The sequence below is a fragment of the Callorhinus ursinus genome, unplaced genomic scaffold (assembly GCF_003265705.2).
Source record: "Callorhinus ursinus isolate GAN/ISIS: 27379988/994484 unplaced genomic scaffold, GSC_fseal_2.0 scaffold65, whole genome shotgun sequence".
NCBI classification, from domain to species: domain Eukaryota; kingdom Metazoa; phylum Chordata; class Mammalia; order Carnivora; family Otariidae; genus Callorhinus; species Callorhinus ursinus.
The window spans coordinates 5,842,418-5,860,117 of NW_027397127.1; the positions used below are offsets into that span (position 1 = coordinate 5,842,418).

General features: G+C 37.6%; 1 protein-coding gene across 1 annotated transcript in view; it reads right to left on the bottom strand.

Moving 5' to 3' along the window:
• Window positions 1-4,218: 4,218 nt before the first annotated feature.
• The window catches only part of COL4A5 (collagen type IV alpha 5 chain), a 233,304-nt gene continuing 219,822 nt past the window's right edge, over window positions 4,219-17,700 (bottom strand). Inside the window, exons 45-51 of the mRNA XM_025853713.2 lie at window positions 17,259-17,387; window positions 16,330-16,428; window positions 13,750-13,962; window positions 9,242-9,419; window positions 7,237-7,351; window positions 6,744-6,916; window positions 4,219-5,471 (exon numbers count right to left, since the gene is read on the bottom strand). Of these exons, the coding sequence (XP_025709498.1) occupies window positions 5,390-5,471; window positions 6,744-6,916; window positions 7,237-7,351; window positions 9,242-9,419; window positions 13,750-13,962; window positions 16,330-16,428; window positions 17,259-17,387 (989 nt within the window). The 3' untranslated portion in view covers window positions 4,219-5,389. The remainder of the gene's footprint in view (window positions 5,472-6,743; window positions 6,917-7,236; window positions 7,352-9,241; window positions 9,420-13,749; window positions 13,963-16,329; window positions 16,429-17,258; window positions 17,388-17,700) is intronic.

The following is a 17,700-nucleotide window of genomic DNA, read 5'->3' on the forward strand; positions in this document are numbered from 1 at the left end:
GTAGCGCTGGAGAGTTTGCTGACTAGGGCATTCAAATTCCAGGAGCTTGTCTGGATTCAAGAGTCCTGAAGAAGCTCAAGTGAGGTGGGCACCAGGCCAGACTCACAAGGTTTTCTTTAGCTGCAGAGGCTTAGACCAGACAGACAAGAGTATCGTGAAGTACAGTGAATTCACTGTAAGTCCCTTGTGCCCAAGGGCTAATTTTAAGGGACCTCAGTTGCTGTGAAAAACACTCATCCATAACTGGGAACTGAGGTTCCCAAAACATGCAGCTTATAAGTTCTCATGCGACAGAAACCTCTGTAGTGCCAAGAGTCTCCACCACACAGATTTCTGATTTTTTTGACACAGGTATTTTCATGACTAGAAGGTGATGATTAGGTTTTGAGTGAAAAAGAACTTAGTAACCTGTTCGGTGACCTCAGGATAGTCACGTAACCTTTGTAAGGCTTGGCTTCTGCATCTGTAAATGGAAACTACTCCTTGCACTGTTTGAATACATCAGGGTTGCTGAGGCTCAGATGAAATGATGTGTGATGAATGACATTTTAATGAGAACTATATAAATGTGAGGTGTTACTTTTGCTGCTACTGAGGCATCAGGAGGAGTCTTCCTTAGAGCCTAAGCAAGGGTCAAATTATTGTGTCAGAGAATGACAAAGATCTGACATCTGGTTTACTGTTGTGGCTTGTGATAAACTGGCAATAGCAAGCACTTTACTGGCCCTGAGGAAATCAACCAGAAAACACTTTTACTTCAAAAGAAAGTATCGCCTTTAAAAAGTCACCTCTTGGTAGGCTCCATCTGGCCCTGGTTGAAAGTAGCGAGGCATCTCAGACTGCCTTTGGCTTTAGAGCTGGTCCCATCTTCTGTAATCTCCAGTCTAAGCATTCACTCTCGCACCCTTGATGAACAGAAGGGAAGCAGATCTGAAGTACTTCTGTAGGCTCACCTTTCACAGAGGCTCTTGAGGCTAGGAAACCACTTATTTTAGGTGGTTTAAATTGTTTATTTCTTGGCCTAGTAACACTTTGGAGCATTTTTATTGACTGCAGGCATGTACAACTGGCTTGGCAAATTTCTCTGGTGGAAGTAACACTACCAGGAATTTTCTTTCTGGGGCTTTCAAAGATCAGTTAACAATGCTTAGGATCTCGTCTGCCAATGGGGCAACTGAGATTCTTCATTTGGAGTAGGATGGAGCAAGGCGAATGACCACCTAGGGGGAAGTCAAAATGTATGTTTTTTAGAGATTCAGTGGGGCAATATTTGGGAAAAAAACCTAAATAATTTAGGGCCATAATGAACATATTTTGCCTCATTTCACCCTAACAACCTTGGAATGCAGCCTTCAATAAAGCTTGGTAAGCTCGGTCTTAGGTTAAGTAATGTTAATTCACATTTCTGCTGGTCTATCCCTCAGTTCAAAGTGGAGGATGCTACTCATGCTTGCCATTTTATCAATCCACCCTCATTTTCCCACATATAGAATGCAGCACCTCCAGCAGGTTTTGGAAACTAGAAGCTGTTGTAGGCTGCTGCCAACTTGTCATCATAAATCTAGACCCAAAGAGATGAGAAGATACTGGTTCCCGGAACCAGAATGGGAAATAATTTAAAAGAACAGATCATCTTGAGAGGAGCAGGGACATTCAGTTGAGGAGCACAAGCTAACCTGAGGTCACTACATGTGCCCCACGAAAATAAAATACCCTGACATCAGTCTCGTCCTTTGCTCTTCTCTCCTGCTGGGGGCATTCCATTGGTCGAACTCAACCAGAAGCCAGAGGGCACAGGAACCCTCTGGGGGCAGAAAGTAGGGCAAAGAAGGCCATGCGCATCTGGAAGAGGAAAACAAAAGAGAAAATGCTCTAATGTCAACAATTTGTCATCCTGTTAGGTCATGTGTTGGGCATGCTATCCACTCATAGAGAACCCGAGAGTCAAGGTTACATATATGTGATCTTAGCCTGTCCACGTGTTACGGAACAGCTTGGTGAGCCAGCTTCCTCTGGATAGCTACTGCTGACAAAAAGCCTCCTGATCTCTTCTAGTCTGACCTAGAATTAGTAAGACTTGGTAGTCAAGATGGAAAAGCATACCTCTTCTTAGGAGTGTGTATTATAATGACTATATATCTTTCAGGTTGAATTGATTGTGGATTCTTATCTGTCATGGTACTCTACAGCTAATAAATATCTAGTGAACATTTGTTGTTGAACTTGGAAGACAGGCCTATCTGGATTTATTCCTTCAGTGTCCCAACTTATGAGTACCTCCACCATAGAAACCTTCCAAACAACCTAACTATACTCTAGAAACCACTGCTTTAAAATAAATGATGTATGATTTATAAATATTATTCAGTTGATTTTGGAGCTGCCTAGGGATGAGGGTGTTTGTATAGTGCAGCATGAGAACAGAGCTTCTCTGCTAAAGAAGCCAACTGAAGTGTTGGCCAAACAAAAGTGATTGCACTTTGCTTCTGTGTTGAGAGGCATGGGAAGTACTACAAGAGCCAGTTCCTAATCAGGCTCTTAAGAAAATCTTTCATAGCAAAGCTGTCCCTTCTTTTGGATGCAGACATTGGGAAACTGGGACACCTCTTAAAACACTTGCTGTTGATCTTTATGAGGAAGAAAGAATACATGAAGCTTAAAACAAGAATCCGGAGGCAGAGCTTCAGACAACTTCACCACCACCATCAACAATGAGCTCAACAAATCATTACACATGCTTATTTATTTTTATAGGCAATAGTGCCCTCTTGTGATTAACATATGAATAAACCTTCTGATGGCTTGGTATAACCAGTGAGTTTTCAATTAACCATGCCAATTGAGGCAAAGAACTTCACGGACACCACAACAAAAAAAGGGTTCTTCGAATTTGGACAAGTGAGAAAATACATGGTACAATCACAGACTGTCCAACAGAACCTCTTTGGAAGCTTGGAAGTGATGATTGTAACACCAAAAATATGTGTATCACTTGGTTTGTAGATGTACAAGAATTCAGGACTTGTATCTGGTTAAGGAAGATACAACTACTTGTATCTGGTTAAGGAAGAACAGCTCATCCATTGCCTGCTTACATGGGAAAACCATTAGGCATGTATGACTACAAAACTCGCTACAGGTAACTACTAGAGCAGTTACATCAGAATAATCGTTGACTAGTCAGTGGCAAGGGAGGGTCAGCAACATTAAGGTCCTGGAATGGATTGAATTCATGTACTTTAAACAACAAAGCAGGACTGGGGATAGCTGGGGGGTTAAGAAACACATAGACTACCTACACATTCAACTATTAAAATGTTAGGTTCTTGGAACACTACATCAAAAACTAATGATGTAATATATGGTGATTAACATAACGATAAAAAAATTAAAAAAAATGTTAGGTTCTTTCTGAGGCAAGGTTTTCAACCAGGTAAAAATGAGAGGGAGAACAACAAATAGCAAATTCTCTGAAATTAGTGCTTGTAACTGTAACCTCAGGAACAACCTTTAAGGGTATTCCTCATGCAGAAAAATCTATGTGATGCAATATGGTGTTTTCATTTACAATTACCCATTAGTGTTTTCAGTCACATGGCTATATGGAAAAGTAAAGTTAGAATTTGCACATGCCTAGCCTTGAAATCAACAGTATTATTAAGTACTTATCATTGTTTAGAATCTAACTTCTATAACTACAGACTCTAAGCTTTAGCTTTCACATGGGTTTGTCTTAGGGTCTAAAATTCTCAAAATTATTTTGGTTGTTTCATATTTTAACTGAAATACAAATTTTATTGTGGAGTCTTTTAATGCCTCTTACTTTTAGCAAGTTCTCAACTAGAGAGCTACATGTGTTCATTCTTAATCATCAGGAATATTAACTCACTAATCTGCTTTTAAACATTATTAATGAATTCTTCCCTAAATAGAAAGTAGTTCTGCTTCCTTTCTCAGCCACCAATACAATATTGTTAATACATTTATTATTGCAAAAGTACTTTCCAATGGGTTGTTCTGTATATTAGAAAACGTTTACACTACTCTATGTCTTCTATCAGCTATGAGTGATCAGTCTGCAGAAACCTCTTTGGAACTGCTCTAAATGATTCTCTGAGAAGGGACTATTTGCTGATGTGCAGATGTGTAGTCTATCTGTAAATGAGCAGATTTTACACATAGTCTGAAGAGATACACAACAATCCATTCTTACAACATAGGATATCTTTAATTAAATTGATAATGGTGAGTTAAAAAACATGAAGTGAAAAGAGGACAACTAGGGAAATAAGGTATTCTAGGACTATTTATAATAAAATGTTTAAAATAAAAAAAGAGGATGAAACATCAATTGGCTTTGTAACTGAAGAGAGAAGACTAACCAAGTATTGTCTTCCCAGTTCTTGTACAAGCAGAGACCACAGGAGAATAATTCTTACAGAAGAAGCACAGGGAACAAATTATCTTTTTTTTTTGCGTATTTTTGTTTCTCAAAATTATATGGGAGGACTTTGCCTAGTTAGGGATGAGCAAAAACAAGATGTAAGAAACATTAAAAAGGGGGCATCTGGTATTGAGGATCTTGAAGAATATAGCAAAAGAGAAATTGTTCTATTAGATATTATAATTTGGTATGTAACATGACCATTTAAAATTCTGATTAAAGTGACTAAGATGACCTATTTTTTTAAAAAAGTCAAATAAGAACTTAGGGGACAGAACTCAAAATAAATTTACTCTCAGTAATAACTTGATGCAAGAATATAAATTCTTTCACTTTGATAAACATGGATACAAAATTTTGTTGTCTGTATTCTAGGTTTGCCTAGGTTGTCTTTAAAGAGTGATACATGTCAGGTCACATCTAAATGAGTCAACACTTTGAACTAAAAGGCTGTTTACACAATATACACATTCTTTACTTACAGAGCAAAATAAGCTTAACACTTTTATATTAAAAACCTGGGATACAGTAGGATTAGTAGCACCATGAAAAATAATTCTTCCCCCAAACTGCAGTCTTTTATTTTACTCAGTGTGATTCTTCTCTTAACTGAATTTTTAACGTGCTGTTTTAAGTTACTGGGCAAAATATATAATCTTCATCTTATAATCCTTGGGGAAAGTCATTCTGGACCCAAAAAGTAAATTCATTTCCTTATTTCGTTCATAGAAAACTAATAGAGAACTCGCTCTGGCATATTGTTGAGGTACATCTGAATCTCCATGGTTACTAGTCGGCATGTCCTCTTGGCCATATATAGTAGCACCATTGGTGGCAGTAGTGGTAAAGTTGGGAGGAGTGAGACGTTGCATCCTGGGAATTTTATATATATATATATATGTATATATATCACATTTAAAAACACACAAGGAATTCTTCAAAATGTTATGTTCTCTTCATGCACACTTGACATCGGCTAATACGTGTCCTCAAGTCTCCTGCTTTCAGCGTTTCTGACTGAGGTTTGCTGGGAAATAAGAAACAGGATGATCAAATTAGCCTTTTCTAGTTTTTCAATTCTATTATTGGTTCAAATTCACACCCAAACATCCTATTTGTGCTTAAGTAGCTCTCCTATGACTTAATGATTAACTTTTGAGCAATGTGATCTAGCGCAGTAACTGGTATGGCCAAAGAGCCATTAGTGGTCATAGTTAATTTTGTGACTCTTCTCTCTATTAATATTACCTTTATTTGTCTCTTCCTCTTTTATCTCTTACACATTTCTCTAACAGTCCTAGAATGAGGGAGATCTGGCCAACTGATGATGAATAAATGATAAAACATATGCATATGAAATGCAAAAAGATAATTGTAAGAAAAATATCAAGTAATAACTCAAAAGAAGCAATATATAAAAATTAATTTAAACCAAAAAAAAAATCCAATAGATTGAACTATCCTGAAGTACATATACTATATGTGGTCTTACTCGTTCAGACATTTGGATAAGAGCATTGAAAACATCCTGGGAAAGGGGCACCTTCATGACTCAGTTGGTTAAGTGTCCAACTCTTGATTTCGGCTCAGGTCATGATCTCAGGGTTGTGAGATGGGGCCCGCATTGGGTTCTGTGCTGGGCATGGAGCCTGCCTAAGAGTCACTTTCTCCCTCTCCTGCTTCTCCCCCTCCCCTTCCATGTCATGCTTTCTCTCTCTCAAAATAAAAGAGAAAGAAAGAAAGAAAGAAAGAAAGAAAGAAAGAAAGAAAGAAAGAAAGAAAAAGAAAGAAAGAAAAAGAAAGAAAGAAAAAGAAAGAAAGAAAGAAAGAAAGAAAGAAAGAAAGAAAGAAAGAAAGAAAGAAAGAAAGAAAGAAAGAAAAGAAAAAGAAAGAAAGAAAAGAAAAGAAAAAAGAAAGAAGAAAACATCCTGGGAAAAGAGATCACTGGACTGAGGCAGGGATCATAGATCACAGCTTCAATCTTTAATTCCTGGAGTGGCCTCAGTCTAGTTGAGCAGCTCACTTATTGTTGAGCAGGTCACATAACCTTTCCTTGCTTTGTGTGTTTGCTACCGAAGGATTACTACTACCAAGCCATCTGAAAGTACACATACCTAACGTTAGCCAAGTCTGTTTTTCTGTCCTGAGTCAAGTATATGAAAAGAACAAGCACAAATAAAAAACACAGTCCACTAAATCGTTAACATTTGTCGGGTATAAACCATCCATGAATTGCTTCTCTCTTCCCTAGCACTTCTGAAGGAAGCTTAGGACTGAACTAAAGCCATAAGTACCTTACCTGAACATGTCTGACACATCTACAGTTGCTAGCCAAAAGCTGTAGGAGTTGGCATAGTAGTTGCAGGTACCCCGCCCATGACATTCAATGAAGGGAGCTGAACGAAACTCTTCCAAGCAGGAACCAGGGGAGGCCAAGGCTTGACCTGAGCCCTCTGCTCCTGCGCTTGTGTGCTAGAAAACATAAGGGAAAAAGTACCACTGATACCTTAGTGAATACCCAAAGATACATGCTAAATACGACCAAAAATTCAAATCCAGTGAAGGATCTAGGGCAAGAGATAAGAGAACAGTATCAACACCAAGGGTACTCAACAGAAGTGACAGGCAGATTATGAAAATATATTCCAGAAAATATGTGAAGGGGGACACAATCTTTGGACAGAAGCTATTTGAGGTTCATGCACATGACAGGGATTCCTTGCATTGGGAAGATACACAGATATCATGGACAGCCAGCTACCATGACAAAGACAAGGAAGAGTATTTCATACCATCATGAAGGAATAGCCGATCCAAAGAGAATCCCATCCCTGAGGACAATGGGGAATCTGGATGGTCTGACTGTGAACTGCAATCACCACGGCTGGAGCTTCACATACTGCACATCTGGTAAGGGGAAAGGAGGGGGACACAATCTACACAGTGAGTACGTGGGAACTAGCAGTCCCTCTTCTTTCAAAGCCTTCCTGGTATAGAAGCCCATTAAGGTGTCTTCTATGCTCACAAAAGCTGGAGAAAAATGCACTTCAAGAACTGCTTTTTCATAAGCCCTGTCTCCCAATAGACTTAATAAAGTTATAAACAACAACTGTAGGCCTTTTTTTAAAGAAACTACACAACCAATGCCATAGCATTTTCATTTTCCATTCTGCCTTAAATTTGTATTCATACTTGCTATAGTCAATGCCATAATTGCTGTAAGAGCTCGGCTTCATGTATTGCACATACTACTTGCTGTCAAAGTGCCCAACTGGATGGTAGACATTTATTTAGTAATGCTGAAACTGTGGTGACAACAATGTCTGGTGAACTGGAAAAGACAAGAAACAGATACTTTCTCAATCCCCACCCATTATTTTTGGTCCAAACGATATTTATTAACCATTTGGCCATATCTAGAGAAATATAGCATTTGCAGAATGCTGGGCAGCTACCCAGGCATGTGGAGATGTGGCTTAAATCTATAAAATCAAGTAAAGCTGCAACACAGTAAATACAGCTGAGTCTACCAAATCTTTAATAAATATCATGAAGGGACCTTCTGACATATGACTGAACCAATTTGGTGAAGTTTATCTACAAAACAAGAAATACCTTTAAAGGATCTTTTACTCCCAAGAGTTGGGACGGACAAGAATCACAAAAAATAAATTCCCCCCAAATCTGGGCAAATGTACTAAAAAGGGCACCATGAACTTGCTACTAAGAGAAGCTGAACTAGGTTTAACCTTTATATTCAATGTCAAAGAAACTAGAATTTCCAATGACTCATCCTTTATGGTTAGTGGACTCCTAAATCAATTGGGTCATGATCAGAATGAAAATGGCAGTATCTCATATGCCTAGGAGATTGAGTTAAACTAGAGTTCTAATGTGGCAAAACTCTAGGAAGTCTCTCCTAATGGTACCTCTCTCCTGTTAGTTACTCATGCTCCAAACCTCAGCTATCATTTCCTCTGTCTCATAACTAATCAACTGCCAAATCCTGTCTATTGTATTAAAATGATACATGTCCCCCACTGACAGTTCCAATCCATTCCTACCGGGACTACAGCAATACCTTCAATCTAACCGATCTCTCTATTTTAGGACTATCTCCTCTGTAATCTATGTTACATGTCGAAGGCTCTGTAATTTTTCCCTGAAGTGTAGCTCAAACACTTTTGGAGGCTCCCCATTATATACCAGATTAATTCCAAAATAAAACCTGATGCTGAAAACCTTCTACAATCTGGGTCCAAGTTAACTTTCCAATCTCTTCTCTCTATGCAACCTTTACAAGCTATATTCTAGACACATCAACTACTACCTATTCCCATGTTCTCTGTCTAGTATTCCCTCTCCCCTTATAACTACCTGTATCTCAAGTCCTTCCCATCCTTTAAGGACTAATCATGTCAAAATACATTTCTTCCATATAGTCATCCCAAATTTATCCAATTAAAATTAAACATTCTTTTCCTTATGCTTTCATAACATTTTATTAGATCTATTGTAACACTTAGCCAAGACTGATATATATTATTAATTTACATATATTTGCCTAATGATTAGTCTGATTTCTTTGTATATTACACTATTTCTATTATAGGGTCTGGTCAAAAGCAAATCCCCACTTAATACAGCTTAAACTAAATACCTAACTGAATATTATGAAGGCACCTCTGTCCTACCCAACCTGGGAAGAATATGATCAAATTATTAGCTTTAGACTCATTTCTGACTAGCTAAACTAACTGGGGATTGGTAAAAGTCAAAGCTACACCAATGTCTCACCGACTAATAAATGGCTGGATGCTCCGGCCCTTCAGGGGCTCCATGTTCATTGGCATGGGCTCTGGGGTGGACAGCCAGTAAGAATAGTCATTTCTTGAAGCAAAGTTGCAAACATTATTGATGTTGCAGAACATGAAAGGCATGGTACTGAAGCGACGAAGGCAGCTGCCAGCCGTCCCTAGGAAGAATTGGGGAGAAAAGGATGAAGGACTATACTATGATGATACTTTAGTTTCTTTTGAAACCCTAACAAACAACCTTTCAAGGAGAAATATGCCCACATTTCTTAGATAATAAATATACTTTGTTTTAGATCTTCAATTATAAGATGCACATTTACTTACATTTTTAACATTTCTAAAATCAGGATATATCTTATAATTTATGTAGACATTTATTGTTGCAGTTCATTATATATTCTCCAACAGTGTTTTTATACTGGTGATGTACTTACAAACATAATAAAATATTATGGAGAATATTGAGCAATTTATTGTGAACAAGTGAAGGACACACACAGTTTCTATAATATCTAGTTAGTACTTCCTCTCCAGGCTACCATCTCTTCTTCCAAGACATCCTCAGTATGTATCTTGTTTGTTTTTGCAATCTCTTTGAGCCTAGGGACAACAGTAGTGCTGACCAATATGCACAGCAACCATGAACAGGTTTGGAGGTGAATAATAAAAAGGAAAAAAAATAAGAGAGAAAGGAAGGATGCAATGGGAAAAAAATTCAGGACTGGTAAGGGCAATAGAGGATATCTATCTATCTATCTATCTATCTATCTATCTATCTATCTATCTATCATCTATCTATCTATCTATCTATCATCTATCTATATCTCTATATATAACTCTAAAAGTTCTCTTTTATTCTTATTTATTTACCAAAGAATGATGAAAAATGGTGTACCCCCCCATTTTTAAGTTTAGATATAAAACTTTTCATCAGAATTTTAAACTGATACTATGCCAGTTATTAAGGTATTGGTTATTGTCTCTTGGCTCCAAAGCTACCTTTCTATACTCCACTTTGTGATACTGGAGCCTGGGACTTTTGCAAACCACATTTCAAATGTTACCAGCTGTCATGTCTAGTGTTTTGTGAATACTTATATTTAAAAACAAACCTTTTCTCTCTTTTGAATATATCCAACATAATGATTTGAAACTTAACAATAAACATTTTTTTAAAGTAAACTCATCTTTAACAAGTGGAAGTCATTCAATGCTCCTTTTGCATTCAGAAATTATATGTCCATTTCACTTTTCTCACACAGTTTTATCCTAATGTGTTTTTTATTTTTAGTTTTTTATTGATTATCCTATCATATTTCTCTGAAACAAAAATGTATAATAACTTTAAGAAACTTTCTATGATCGTAAGGTTTACATGTTAAATATTTTTTGAATTGTCATCATTATATTGAGAATTTATAAAAATACAGATACTATAAATTTTGATAATTTCTAAACACAAAAAGTAAACTTTTGTTGGAAATGCATTTCCTAATGAGATGGATTGAATTATAGAGCCTCAATTAATGGAGACTTTAACAAAACCATTAGTTTGAGTTGTCTCTTTGAATTTGTCCCCCAGAGGTTTTCACACTTCAGGGCAATATGCAATACTATGATTCTTTCATAGAGTGGGAGATGGGTGATAGTGAAAGGGGATGTGGGAAACAGGATTATCCAAAGCATATACACAGGCAGTTCAAATTCAGGAGAAAGTACATATGAAAGTTGAGGATTTGAAACTTGATTCCTTTAAAATTATGCCTGTGTAGCTCTTGGAAATTCCTCATGTATCCAAAGGAATATGCTTATCTCAGACTGAAGATGATTTTTTTTTAAGATTTATTTATTTATTGAGAGAGCGATAATGAGAGAGAGAGAGTGCATGAGAGGGGGGACAGTCAAAGGGAGAAGCAGGCTCCCTGCTGAGCAGGAAGCCCGATGCGGGACTCGATCCCGGGACTCCAGGATCATGACCTGAGCTGAAGGCAGTCGCTTAACCAACTGAGCCACCCAGGCGCCCCTCAGACTGAAGATGATTGATAAAAGACCAATACTTCTTAAACCTAGTGGATCGTCATAATCATTGGGAATTTTTACATAAGAGGTTTGGGATGGGTCTAGGAATCTTTTCAAAAGCTCCCCAGGTTGAAAATCATTGATTTAGCTTAAACAATTCTTTTTTCAGAGGAAAAAAACTGGCTCAGAGAAAGGTGACTAACTCAAGGTCACGTGAAAGTGAATGACAAATTGGCATAATTGAAAATGGATGGATTTAGCACTGGTAGGTGTTGGGATTCAATTCTTATCTCTACTGAGTGCAGAGGTTTGAATTAGTCACTTAACCTCTTAGCCACTTTTTTTGTGTATAAAATATAAGAAAATAATACTTGTCCTATATCTTTCTTGATCACAGTTGTGAAAATCAAATTGGAGAATGGAAATCAAAGTTCTTTTTATTTATAAAGTAATTTAAAAATAAAATATTACTGCCTAATTGGGGACAGGGTTGGAAATATCCCTGGTCTCAGAAAGAAAAGGAAAAGGTACATAAAAGGAAGGCCCATAATGATGAGAACAGGGGTGTTTGGTTGCATCTATGCTTTAGGCTGCACACAATGATGCAGAATTCTGTATTGTCTCCAAATTTTCGGAGAAAATTTCGAAGAAAAATCTCATGAATTCTCAATGCCTCCCATTTTCTAAAACTATAAGGCTTTAATAGACTAATTATTCTTAGTATTTTTTTCTGCTCCTATACAGAACAGTTTTAGCATTCCATCTGTTACCTCCACCCTCTTTTTTTACACACCATAATCCTTTCACTAATCCACCATAGACTGTATTTATTTGATCAGGTGATTGTTTCTTATAGCTGTCTCTATTCTTTGCTTAGCCATCAAGCTCTCTCCAGTTTGATCCCTGTGTGAGCCATAGAAGAAACTCTGCAATCTGGGATCACTCTTGGGATCTTGGGGCCTATATCATGGCCTTCCCATGTCTGAAGCCTATACCGTACCTGAGTCAGGGCCAGTTTGTAGCCTCCATGTCTGAATGCATAGTATGACAGCCCTTGTTTGACCAAGTACGTGCATTTTTAAAAGTTAGTGACATACTGGATTGCAGATTCCATTTTTTATTTGAATTACATTTTTTAATTTCACAGTGCTCAAAAACTTCTAAAGGTTCCCTGACTATCAAGTCAGGGATTTGAAGTATATAAGCTCGATTATAGGTATAAGTTAAGACTCTGATAGTGAAAAAAGAATGGCCTAAAAGGAGAAGAATTTTATGGGAGGAAGACTAGAGAGATTTATGTAAAAGATAAGAATATTTTCACCATGAAGATTTGTCAATTATAAAATCAGAAAAAGAAGATGCTACCTAAAGAAAGTAAATGTGGGAAGGAAAAATAGCAGAGGAAAGATGAAAAGGAGACAAAGAAAAGTAAAAGTGGGAGAAGAAAGTTGGTGGGCAAACTCCTCCTATATTTGACTTCATTAAATGACCTGTGACTCTTGGCTTCCGTGTCAGTGGAGATGCCGACTCCGGTGGGCCAGCACTATCTGGCAGGTGTGGCCATATGCCCTGGGAATAGAGTGAGTACGGAAGACCTCTGGAGGTCTCTGTTGCTGCAGAACTGTTTTCACAAAATAGCCTAGCTAAAGAGACCTCAGGAGGCCTCTTACTATAGACACCCCAGAAACTGGGAGCCCAGACTATCTTCTTAAATGTCTTTATGGAGACAAAGAAGGGGATAATGATCCCTAAAATTGGCAGCCGCAGGTCACACAATGGGGCTTTGAAATCCAAAGTCAAAATTCCACAAAAAGAAATGTTGAGGATTGGAAGATGTCTTGAGAATCATCCGGTCCAGTCTCATCCCATCAACCAATCTGCCCACCACAGTATAGAGAAGATGCACGGGAAACACATTAAATGAAGTGTATTTTATATAGAAATATGGTGCTTTGCATAGTTTTAATCTACTCTGATAATACTTTACAAAGCTAAGACACTTATTTTAGGAACTATAAACTAGCATAATTAAGAAATGACCTTAATTTCTTTGATTAGAAATCAAGATTCTCTTCAGAACTTACCTTTCAACTTGATGAAGACCAGTGCCAGAGAAGAAAAAACTATCTCCTATGAATCAACACTGCCCACTCAAGCGACTGCTATACCGTAGAGAGCCCAGGGAATCTGTTGTCTTAAGAGCTAACAAAGAGTACATGTGGCCTTTCCCAAAATGTGCTGCTTTAGGCCAAGAATTGTCCCTCACACTAGCTAGCTAAAGCTTTTAGAGTAACGTGTTATTTATTTAAAACTTACAGTGAATATATTTAGCTGCCCTTGAGATGGTCTTCAATTTGGAAGCCCCCCACCCCAAATAAGAGAGATATACTTTGTCCAAGGTTACTCCAGAACCCAACAAGATTTTCAAAACAAAACACATAGTAAAAACTAAGATGCCAGATATCTCACCCAAGTCTTGACCATGAGCTCTTTTATTTCCTTGAACATACAGGAGAGAAAAGCCTTCATAAATCTGGGCAGTTCCATGTGGGCATTGTGGTGCATCTGTTGTCTGGCTGTGACGTGTGATGAGGAATCCATGAGCGATAGAGGAAGTTCCTGGAGGACCTGGGGGACCTTGCATTCCATCTGGTCCAGGGGGGCCATCCAAACCACGAGTACCTATTTTCATGGAATCGTCAGTATACAAAATTTAAGTGAGCTCTGATCCTACTATTATGGCTATTGACAAAACATTATGATCTCATTTGATTCGTTAATTTAGTCAATATTTATAGAGTGCCTATTAAGGTATTGTCAGATATCACGGATTTGGAGATAAAATATGGTCCCTGCCCTTAAAGAGATTTAAACATATATTTTTTCTAATGGAATTGGTTGACATTGGGCATTAAATGAGTACTGGGCAATGGAACATTAGATAGGAAGAAGTGATGCTTATTTGGGAAGTCTGTGTGTTATCTAGTCTCTTGCTCTACTAAAGGAGTCCAAACCCCATGACGAAATTTCAGTCTGCTGTTTTGTTCATCAACAAGAAAGGAAGGGTGTGTTTGCCATCAGTCTGCCAGTTTCAGTGCTGAAAAACATTTTCCTTTGAATCTGTCTGGGGAATTATTCTCAGACATACCTTTTTGTTTAGATAATAGGCAGGGCACTACTAAAGCAGCCTTTTCAAAATGTCTATTTTCAATTTACCAACGGTTCCCTTTCTCTGTTTAGTCTCTTGATTTGAGCCTATTTTAAAATTCTCTTTATATACAGGCCTTCTGCCACTGTGTATATGCATTTTCATTTTGGGGAAACTTCACAGCAATGTCCATATATGGTGAAGATGACACTAACTTGTTTCTTCCCTGATATATGGTTAATGAAATGGCAGGGTATTGGTTCCAGGAAGGCTATAGGTATTACCAGTCTGCCTTGCTGCCACTGATATTTATTTGCCAATAAATATTCTTTATGTTTATATTATTTAGAGTTGTATTTATATTGTCTAGAGTTGCTAATACATATTAAAAATCTACTGAGTTTATGATCTTTTATTTCTATTTTAGCAATCTTACTTCAGTGTGTTTTTGAATTTTAATATTTTTTATTGAAGTATATAGTTAATAAACAGTATCATATTCATTTCAGGTGTACAATATAGTGATTCAACAATCCTATACATTACTCAGTGCTCATCATGATAAGTGAGCACTCTTAATCCCCTTTATCTATTTCACTCACCCCTGACACACCTCCCCCCTCTGGCACCCACCAGTTTGTTCTCTGTATTTAAGAGTCTGGTTTTTTGTTTGTCTCTTTTTTCCTTTGTTTGTTCCTTTGTTTCTTAAATTCTACATATGAGTGAACTCATATGGTATTTATCTCTCTCTGACTTATTTCACTTAGCATTATACCTTCTAGGTGCATCCATGTTGTTGTAAATGACAAGATCTCATTCTTTTTTATGGCTAACTAATAGCTATATATATATATATATATATCCCTCTTCTTTACCCACTCATCTATTGATGAACACTTGGACTGCTTCCATATCTTGGTTATTGTAAATGATGCTACAATAAACAAAGGGGTGGGTATATCTTTTCGAATTAGTGTTTTGTTTCCTTTGGGCAAATACCCAGTAGTGAAATTACTGGATCATGTGGTAATTCTGTATTTTTAATTTTTTGAGGAGCCTCTATACTGTTTTCCACAGTGGATTTACCAGTTTGCATTCTCATCAATAGTGCATGAGGGTTCCTTTTTCTCCATGTCCTTGCCAACACTTGTTATTTCTTGTCTTTTTGATTCTAGCCATTCTGATGTGTATAAGGGAATATCCCATTGTTGTTTTGATCTGTATTTCCCTGATGATTAGTGATGCTGGGCATCTTTTCATGTGTCTGTTGCCATCTGTATGTCTTCTTTGGAAAATGTCTATTAAGCTCCTCTGTATTTTTTATTGCAAGGTGACTCAAATTCTATTTGGAAGTAGCTTGAGAACATACTGGAAATCTAGTAGATACCAGATTCAATATTATCAGGAGCACCTGTTAATGAATGAACTAAAAACCTGAAAATCAATTTGTCATCTCAGTATAAGATGCTGCTCTGACTCTCAAAGCTCTATGGGGAGCGCTTTAAACTTTACAAACCTTACAACTGTATTACTGAATTTTATGGGGGAAATTACACTCTGTTGTCCTATTTTCAAATGTAGAAAGATTCACAATAGTTTCAAGATGGTCATGGGATTTAAATTAACATATTGGAAATTATCAGAACAGGTAAGTACAGTGAATACCTGGAAAAACCTCATCTTGAGGAAAAACTGTTTTCCAGTACTCTAAACACATAAATAAAAACAAGCTTTCTATGCTTTTCTGTATACTGGCAAACCTCCTTGTATTTTCCCCCAGCAACAGATCTACCAGCTAGCTATACTCTCCTAAGAAAAAAAACTCTCACAGCTCCAATTGGACGTCTAGAGGTCTCTCAGACTTGAGACTACTATCAACAGCAGTGTTTTACTTGTCTCACCTGGCTGGCCTGGCAGACCTGGGTCTCCTTTGCGCCCTCCTGCACCATCAAAGCCAGGGAGTCCATTGCGTCCCGGATCTCCCGGAGGGCCAATTGGACCTACAGGGCAAAAAATAGGGTCTTCAAATATGGGTATAATAATTCCATAACCAGACAGATTTAGGAAACTTAAGGTTTTTGAGTGTCACTAAATTCATAGTCTGGTCTTGTCTTTAATCCAGATACACAAAGGAATAGCTCAAGCCCGGGACAAAGAAGCAGACAAGGATTTAGCTTTAGTTTTAAACAATAGATTTGTGTCTGTGAAGATTCCCATAATATGGCACTTGTGTTCTCTTTGCCTCAGAACAAAATAGGAGTGCAAGGCCCAACTTTTGTTATCTGTCCCACCATAGGTAAGGTTGTTACTGCTTGGTACACTTAGTTTATGGAAAGATTAACAACCAATCACTTAATAAGCGACAAAAACTGAACTTAGTTTCTAGCTTTCTTGTATAATCAAAATTGCCTGCAAGCATAGAGTCAAATGGCCAACTAGACAAGAGTTAGTTTAAAAGTCACGAGGCCTCACAGTGGGGAGCTGATGGCTGATCAAATTAGCTTTCTATCCTTCTGGTGGTTGGGATAGAGAAAGCATCAGATCTGAAATGCATATTAATTTCATTACAAAGTTTTTAATAACATTAGCCTAATCATTCAAATTAAAATAGCCAGAGGAACTGGCTAGAAGAGATTAGACTGGGCCTACAGGAAATTAGGGCATGAGAAATTAACATTTTTAAGAAAAAAGGAAATGGGATCTGTGGTGGTCTGGTATTCTACTAGTTGTTGAGACTCCTCTTCTCAGAGACAAGCTATGACAAGTAAAATGAGAACTAGGGAAATGCTCTCAAATAGATAAGGCTTAGAATGATGATCTGCAAAGGCACCTGGTAAGCCTTGAGGTCCTGGTAGTCCTGGCAGACCTTTTAATCCAGGCTGGCCTGGGATCCCTGGTGGACCAACATCTCCTTTGATTATAATACTCTGTCCTGAAGGACCAGGTAATCCAGGGGGACCTAAAAGGCAAAACACACAAATTGGAAGGTAGGAAAGAGAAAGGCCAGAAGGAATGGATGCCAAAGTGTCCTAAGGTCAGAATAAAAATTGGTGCGAAAGAAACAAGTTACATGTGTTGAAATGTTGACATGTCCAACAGAAATCTGTTTGGGAAAGCCATCATCTCACCCAGAAGACCGAAAAAATGAATAATTTATTTAGGGTCAATGGAAAAATTAGGCCTATTGTCCCTATTTTCGAGCCTTGAAGCATGATTTGGTTACTAGAAAGTCTAATGCATTACAAATCTGTGAACACTGGTGTCAGGGGAAG